Source organism: Otolemur garnettii, unplaced genomic scaffold (genome assembly GCF_000181295.1).
Source record: "Otolemur garnettii isolate 467f Iridium unplaced genomic scaffold, OtoGar3 scaffold00218, whole genome shotgun sequence".
NCBI classification, from domain to species: Eukaryota; Metazoa; Chordata; class Mammalia; order Primates; family Galagidae; genus Otolemur; species Otolemur garnettii.
In genome coordinates this window covers 591,323-598,724 of record NW_003852613.1, presented here as the reverse complement: position 1 = coordinate 598,724, position 7,402 = coordinate 591,323, and the positions used below count along the sequence as shown (strand labels likewise).

The window sequence follows — 7,402 nt, the reverse complement described above, 5'->3', positions numbered from 1 at the left end:
ATTGTTGTTTGGCGGGTCCGGGCTGGGGATTCGAACCCACCACCTTAGGTGTACGTGGCTGGCGCCTTAGCTGGTTGAGCTATAGGCGCCGAGCCCTCTCCACTTATTTAAGGCTCGCTTAACATCCCTCAGAGTTTTATGACACACTCTGAAAGGTCTTTGGATTTATACTATTCTTATGCTGTTGTGTGAGAGCATATTTGCCCCTTATACTATTTATGCCTCATTTTTATTTCTTGTCTTACTGAGCCAACTAAGAACTCAGTTAAATAGAACTGATGGTGTAGAAGGCACCCTGGCTTTATTCCTGATCTCAAGAAGAATGTTTTCTAAATTTTACCATTAAGTACAATGTGTTTTTGTTTTTATTTTTTGAGACAGTCTCATTCTCACCTGGGCTATGGTGCAATAGTGTCAGACTTGCTCACAGCAACCTCAAATTCAGACATAGAAGCGATCCTCCTGGCTCAGCCTCCCAAGCAGCTGGGATTATAAGGCACCAACCACAACACCTGGCTAGTTTTTCTATTTTTAGTTGAGACAGGGTCTCACTCTTGCTCAGGCTGCTCTGGAACTCCTGGGCTCAAGTGATCCTCCTGCCTTGGCCTCCCAGAGTGGGAGGATTAAAGGCATGAGCCACTGCATCTGGCCATGTGTGGGTTTTTAGTAAATATCTCTTAACAGCTAGGTAAGTCCCCTTATGTTCTTAGCCTGCATAGAATGGTTTTAAAATCCTGAATAGATGTTGAATTTTGTCATATGCTTTTTCTGCATTTATTGAGATAAACAGATTAAAAGAAAAAAAAATAAGCAGTAAATTTAATTACATTTTCTAATGTTACATAATCTTGTATTCCTTTGGTAAAGTCAACTTGTTTAAGGTGTATTAGCCTTTTAAAATAGTATTATATTTTATTTGGTGATATTATTTAGGATTTTTAAATCATGATTCATGAGGAAAAAATCTATAGAAAATCATTCTTGGCTCGGTGCCTGTAGCACAGTGGTTACAGCACCAGCCACATACATCAAGGCTGGCAGGTTTGAATCTGGCCTGGACCAGCTAAACAATAACGTCAACTACAATCAAGAAATAGCTGGGCATTATGGCAGGTGCCTATAGTCCTAGCTACTTGGAGGCTGAGGCAAGAGAATCACTTAAGCCCAAGAGGTGGAGGTTGCTGTGAGCTGTGACCCCACAGTACTCTACTGAGGGCAACATAGTGAGACTCTGTCTCAAAAAAAAAGTCATTCTTTTACTGCCCTACTTGAGGTTTTGTATCAAGAATAAACTAGTTACATTAAATGAGTTGGAAAGTGCTTCTTCTTTTTCTTTTCTGGAAAAGTTTTAGTTATTTTATAACTATTCCTTCCTTGAAGTTTAGTAGAACTTAATTGTGAAGCTGTCTGGGCCTGCAGATTGGTTTTATGTGTGTATATGTTGGGAAAGAAACTTTTTACCAATGATTCAATTTCTTTGCATTTTCCCTCCTACCTCTGTTCGTCCTGTCTCCCTCTCTCTTGATCATTCTTATCAAAGGTTTGTCAATTGTATTCATCTTTTCTAAGAAACAAACTTTTGGCTTTGTTGATGCTAGTATATTCATGATTTTCTCTTCTGTTTAGTTGGTTCTCTGGTATTTCCTTCATTATATTTGGGCTGTTTTTCTTTCTTTCCTTCACTCCCTTCTCCTTCCTTCCTTCTTTCCTCCCTCCCTCACTGTCACCCTGAGTTAAGTGCCTTGGTGTCACTGTAGCTCCCTGCAACCTCACACTCCTGGGCTCAAGCAATTATCCTGCCTCAGCCTCCCAAATAGCTGAGACTACAGCCATGCACCACCACACATGACTAATTTTTTCTATTTTTGGTAGCGACAGGGTCTTGCTATAGCTGGGGCTGGTCTGGAACTCCTGGCCTCAGGCCATCCTTCTGCCTTAGTGGGATTGCAGATGGGCACCCTTGTATGCAGTTTTTGGCTGGGGCCAGGTTTAAACCTGCTACCTCCAGTACATGGGGTCAGTGTCCTACTCCTTTGAGCCACAGGTACTGCCCAGAATTTTTATTTTTTTTAATATTTAAGTTTTGGTCTCCTATTTATTATTTTATTTTTTCTTTTTGGAGACAAGAGTCTCACCTTGTCCGCTCCCTCCCTCTTCCCGCCCCCCCCCAAGCCCAGGGTGATTGCCATGGAATTGTATCTCACAACAACCTCAAACTCCTGGGCTCAAGCAATTCTCTTGCCCATCCTCCCAAGTAGCTGGAACTATAGGCACCTGCCACAATGCCTGGCTATTTTTAGAGACAGGATCTCACTCTGACTCAACCAGGTCTCAAACCTGTGAGCTCAGACAGTCCATCTGCCTCAGCCCCACAGAGTGCTGCGATTATAGGTGTGAGCCACCTTGCCCAATTTTGAGTTAATTTTTATATATGGTGTTACGTAAGGGTCCAACTTAACTTTTTTGCAATTGGATATCCAGTTGCCCCAGACTCATTTGTTGAAAATACTGTTCTTTCCTCCACTGACTTGTCTTGGAAACCTTGATGAATATCATTTGACCATATATGAGGACTTCTTCCTGGACCGGATCCATCACTCATGTTCATGAATGAGTGCTTTGAGTCATGAATTCCAGGATTGTGGCGGGGCCAGCATGCTGTTGGCTCGCTCAGACACAGTCTGGTTGGCACTTTTTCTTTCATGTTTCCCAGAGCCAAACATGGTTTGAGAAATAATTGATCAAATATTTTTCTCAAGTTATTTGTATTGTAAAACAAGCTTATTTGCCACTTGTAGCTAAATGTAGGATGGTCAAACAGCAACTCGGTATTAGTGTTCTTTTTGTGACTAATTAACATTGAAGAGTCAGAGCTTTAACTTCTACTTCCTTCCCCATTCTTAAGAACGCGGCCCCCTACACATGCCTTCACACTGTGTCTCGTCCTCTCTGTAACCCTCGACTGTGTCTGGTCAACAGGTGGTGACATTCTTCTCTCATCCCAGCTGTGTGGACAGTGCCACACGCCCTCCTGAACAACAACGGCTCTTGCATGCATTTTCCAGTGTTTCTTTTGTCAGAGAGCCCAGCAGAGCCAAGGGTCTTCCAGAGCCAGCCCGGAGCTGAGTGAGGAGTGCCCAGCAGAGATGGTGAAAATGACAAAATCCAAAACTTTCCAAGCTTACCTGCCGAACTGTCACCGAACGTACAGCTGTATCCACTGTAGAGCCCACCTGGCCAACCATGATGAGCTCATCTCCAAGGCAAGTGGCTTATGTCAAAAGAATTGATGTAGGTCTTGCTCATCTCTTCTCCTCTATGAGAGGGACCTACTTCCAACTCTCTTTGGAAGTGCTCTAAACTTTCTCTTCCTTCTTCCTAAATAAAATCTCTCGTTACACACCCACACTGAAGTAGCACAATGATTGCCTATCATCGTGGTACCTACTTAGCAGACAAATACTAACCATCACATGCCCTCCTAAATTTGCTGTGCCCTAAAAGTCTAGAAGCTCATGGCACCATTGGCGACAATGGTGTGCATGATTCCACATGGCCACACCACCATCCTGGGCATGATCTGGGCACGGGGAGTGATTTTGGAGGCCAGCCTCCAGACTCCCAAGGACTCTGAGGAGCAGGATAGGACCGTTACTTCTCAGAGCAACAGTTCACGTAAAGTCAGTGTGGACTGAAGGAGCAAACGAAGTCTAGGAAATCTGTAGAAATAGCTTAATAATAAGGGAGTTAAGACATTTATAAAACTCAGAGTGGCTAAAAAAAGGATAGGGGCTGCTCAGGAAAAGGTCCAGGAGGATGGGCTTCATGCGAGGGACCCACAGGCAGCCCTGGGATATGACGAGGACGCCCCGGCCTCCCCACCGCTCAGCTCTGTATCACAGCGTGTGACGAATCTGCTCAACCCCGGAGAACACTAAGTAGGTATCAAATGAGATAACACTCCCTCAGGAAATGACAGTCCTCTCTTACCTGTCCTCACAGGACATGACCCCTGACCTGCACTGAGCAAGGGCATGACCTCCGCCCATCTTCAGCAGACTCATGACCCCCCCCCACTCTCCTCCTGAGTAGCCTGACCCTCAGGCTGCTCTGAAAGGAATACGTGCCTTTCAGGAGTCTCTTCTTAGATTTCTGGTTTAAGTCAATTAGAAGAACATTTTATCTGCTTATATTTTCACTAGGTAATAATGAGAGATTGTCTCGTTTCTGTCCATCATCTGAAATAAAAACTGTTAAGCAAAGCCTGTGTCTCCTCTGTCCATTCCGAAGGTTCAGGTAAGAAGTGAAAGCTCCTCGCACCTTGTTGTCCTGGTGTGTTTCCTGAGGCAGCTTCAGTTCGAGACAACGTTGTGAGTTAATGAAAGGCAGTGTGTGGCTTGGTGATGTCACTGAGCCTTTGACCCCTGTGCACTGGCCAAGACCTCTCACCTCCACAACTGGTCAGTGTCAGGCACCACATAGGGTTTTTATTTTGTTTCTTTAAGAGATAAGATCTTGCTCTGTTGCTCAGGCCAGAATGCAGTGGTGGCCATAGTTCACTGTAGTGTGGGACTTAGGCTCAAGCCGTCCTCCTGCTTTGGCCTCCTGAGTAGCTGGGACTGGAGGCACATGCCACCATGCCTGGCAGATTTGTAAATTGTTTTAAAGACAAGGTCTCACTGTGTAGGCCAGGCAGGTTTGGAACCCTGGGGCTCAAGTAATCCTTCTGCCTGAGCCTTCAAAGTCCTGGGATTTCAGGCATGAGCCTTCGCGCCTGGCCAGTCTTTTTTATAAAGCATGACAATGTATTGTCATTAAGGGGCTCGGAAGGGATGCGAGAAGGACCCTGAAGCATGGAACTGATACAAGAATTAATTACATCAGTGGCTCACCCTGTAATCCCAGCACTCAGAGAGGCCGAGGCAGGTGGATTGCCTGAGCTCAGGAGTTCAAGACCAACCTGAGCAAGAGTGAGACCCCATCTGTACTAAAAAAAAAAACTAGGCGCCTGTACTCCCAGCTACTCTGGAGGCTGAGTCAAGAGAATTGCTGAGGCCAACAGTTTGGAGTTGCTGTGACACCACAACACTCTACCCAGGGGGATGGAGTGAGATTCTGTCTCAGAAAAAGGATTACATGAAGAGCAGGAGCATACTGGGTAGTCAGTGGAAACCATGATCAGTGAGGACATTAATTGATTATTTCAGGATGAAACAATGCCAAGAACTGAGTTCTCCAGGCACACAGCTGCTGAGAGGTGTCAGACGTGCATCTCAGCTGGCGATGAAAGTGATGCACAGCGTAAACCCCACCTCTCCCCGCAATTACAGATAAAGGAGTTTACTGAAACTGGAAAGAACACTTACTATGTGGAACAGATTCTGGTACATCTGAGGCTGGAGCCACTGATGGCCTCTAGATCCTTCTTTGTCACTAACAAGTAATCCCCTGACTCACACGAGCCTGTTCTTCTCATACAGCTCTGATTGCTAGAAGGCTCCATCTGTGATCTGCAGGCTAGATCTGCCATGCCACCTGTTTCTATAAAGCTTTATTGGATCATAGCTGTGCTGATCTGTTTACAGAAGGGCTGAAACATACAGCCTGGGAAGCCTAAACTGTTTACCTCCTGCCCTAATTTACAGATGAATTTTGTGGACCCCATACTCGTCAGAGTAAACTCTGAATCACAGAGCTGGCCCTATCTCTAGTACAAACCCTGTTTAAAAAATAAGGACTTTCCCCACTTGCTAAAAGTGTCTTTTAAAAAAGGGCTTTTTTAGGTTGAGCATGGTGGCTCATGCCTGTAATCCCAGCACTCTGGAAGGCTGAGGTGGGTAGATTGCTTGAGCTCACAAGTTTGAGACCAGCCTGTGCAAAAGCGAGACCCCATCCCTACTGAAAATAGAAAAACTGAGGCAAGAGGATCGCTTGAGCCTAAGAGTTTGAGGTTGCTGCGATGCCAAGACAATCTGTCTAAAAAAAAAAAAAAAAATGTATGTATAGACTTTCCCCACTTGCCAAAAATATCTAAAAACATTAAAGGCTTTTGGGATGAGCCTGGTGGCCCACGCCTGTAATTCTAGTACTCTGGGAGCCAAAGGCAAGGATTGCTTGAGCTCAGGAATTTGGGTCCAGCCTGAGCAAAAGCAAGATCCCTTCTGTACCAAAAGAATTAGAAAAATTAGCCAGGTGTGGTAGTGTGAATCTGTAGTCTCAGCTATTTGGGAGGCTGAAGCAAGAAAGTCACTTAAGCCCAGGAGTTTGAGATTGCAATGAGCTATAATGACACCACTGTGCCCAATCTAGGGGAACAGAGTGAGATTCTATCTCATAAATAAATAAGGACTTTTAGAATAGGTAAGAGCAGTAGGATAGTCAGACCAGAATATTGAAAGCTAATAAGGATGTGTGAAAAGTCTAATTTAATGTAGGATAATTTTTTTAAGAGTCTCATTTTTATCGCCCTCAATAGAGAGCTGTGGTGTCACAGCTCACAGCAACCTCCAGCTCTTGGGCTTAGGCGATTCTCTTGCCTCAGCCTCCTGAGTAGTTAGGACTACAGGCACCTGCCACAACGCCCAGCTATTTTTTGTTGCAGTTGGGCTGGGCCTGGGTTCAAACCCACCATCCTCAGCATATTGGGGCCTGCGTCCTACCCACTGAGCCACAGACACCGCCCAAGGATAATATTCTTAATCCTAGAAAACCACTTAAGAGAATACTTCTCTTTAATTCTGAAAGCTGGATTTTAAAACCAAAACACATACAGTAGTACCAGCTGGATTTTAAAAACCCAGGAAAAGATAAAATCAAAACTTGGCTAGCATCAGGCTAGGTAGAAGAGAATCTCCTGCATCTCAATGGCTTAAAGCAAAGGTCTATTTCAGGCAAAGGTAAGAGATCTGTCAGTGGTTGTCTAGGGGCTCTGCTTTTTTTTAATTATAAAGGAAATTGCAGAATCACCCATTACATGATGTATATGTATAAAATAACATAAGAATTGCTTCTTCCCCCTGCCTGGTCTAGCTCCATTCCTCAGAATTATCACTGAGAGTACTTTGGCATCTGTCTGTTGTTTTTGTTTTATCTATAGAAACATTTTTCACTTTAAACAAGGGGCTCGCCTGATACCCATTTTCCAGCTCACTTTTCTTCACTTAATATCTGATGGCTATCTTTCCCTGAGCACTCCTGCAGGCCTGTCCCCAGCACCTGCATGAACCCCAAACATGGGGACAGTTGGCTTGTTAAGCTGTGAGCGCTGTGGTGGTGGCCATTCCAGTCCATTTCCTGACTTGCTCAAGCTGCTTTGTTTATGGTACATTCTCAAAGACCACTGGTTTGCACAGTGTGTGCCTTTCACATTGGGATATTATCAAATTGTGTTCCAGTCAACATT

At 44.6% G+C, this 7,402-nt stretch overlaps 1 protein-coding gene across 2 annotated transcripts in view; it reads left to right on the top strand.

Annotated features, from left to right (window-relative positions):
• Positions 1-7,402, top strand: part of YPEL1 (yippee like 1) — a 26,838-nt gene that overhangs the window by 15,800 nt on the left and 3,636 nt on the right. For both annotated transcript variants that reach the window (XM_023508019.1, XM_003801689.3), the window contains one exon: positions 2,980-3,263. In XM_023508019.1, the coding sequence (XP_023363787.1) occupies positions 3,147-3,263 (117 nt within the window). In that variant the 5' untranslated portion in view covers positions 2,980-3,146. The remainder of the gene's footprint in view (positions 1-2,979; positions 3,264-7,402) is intronic.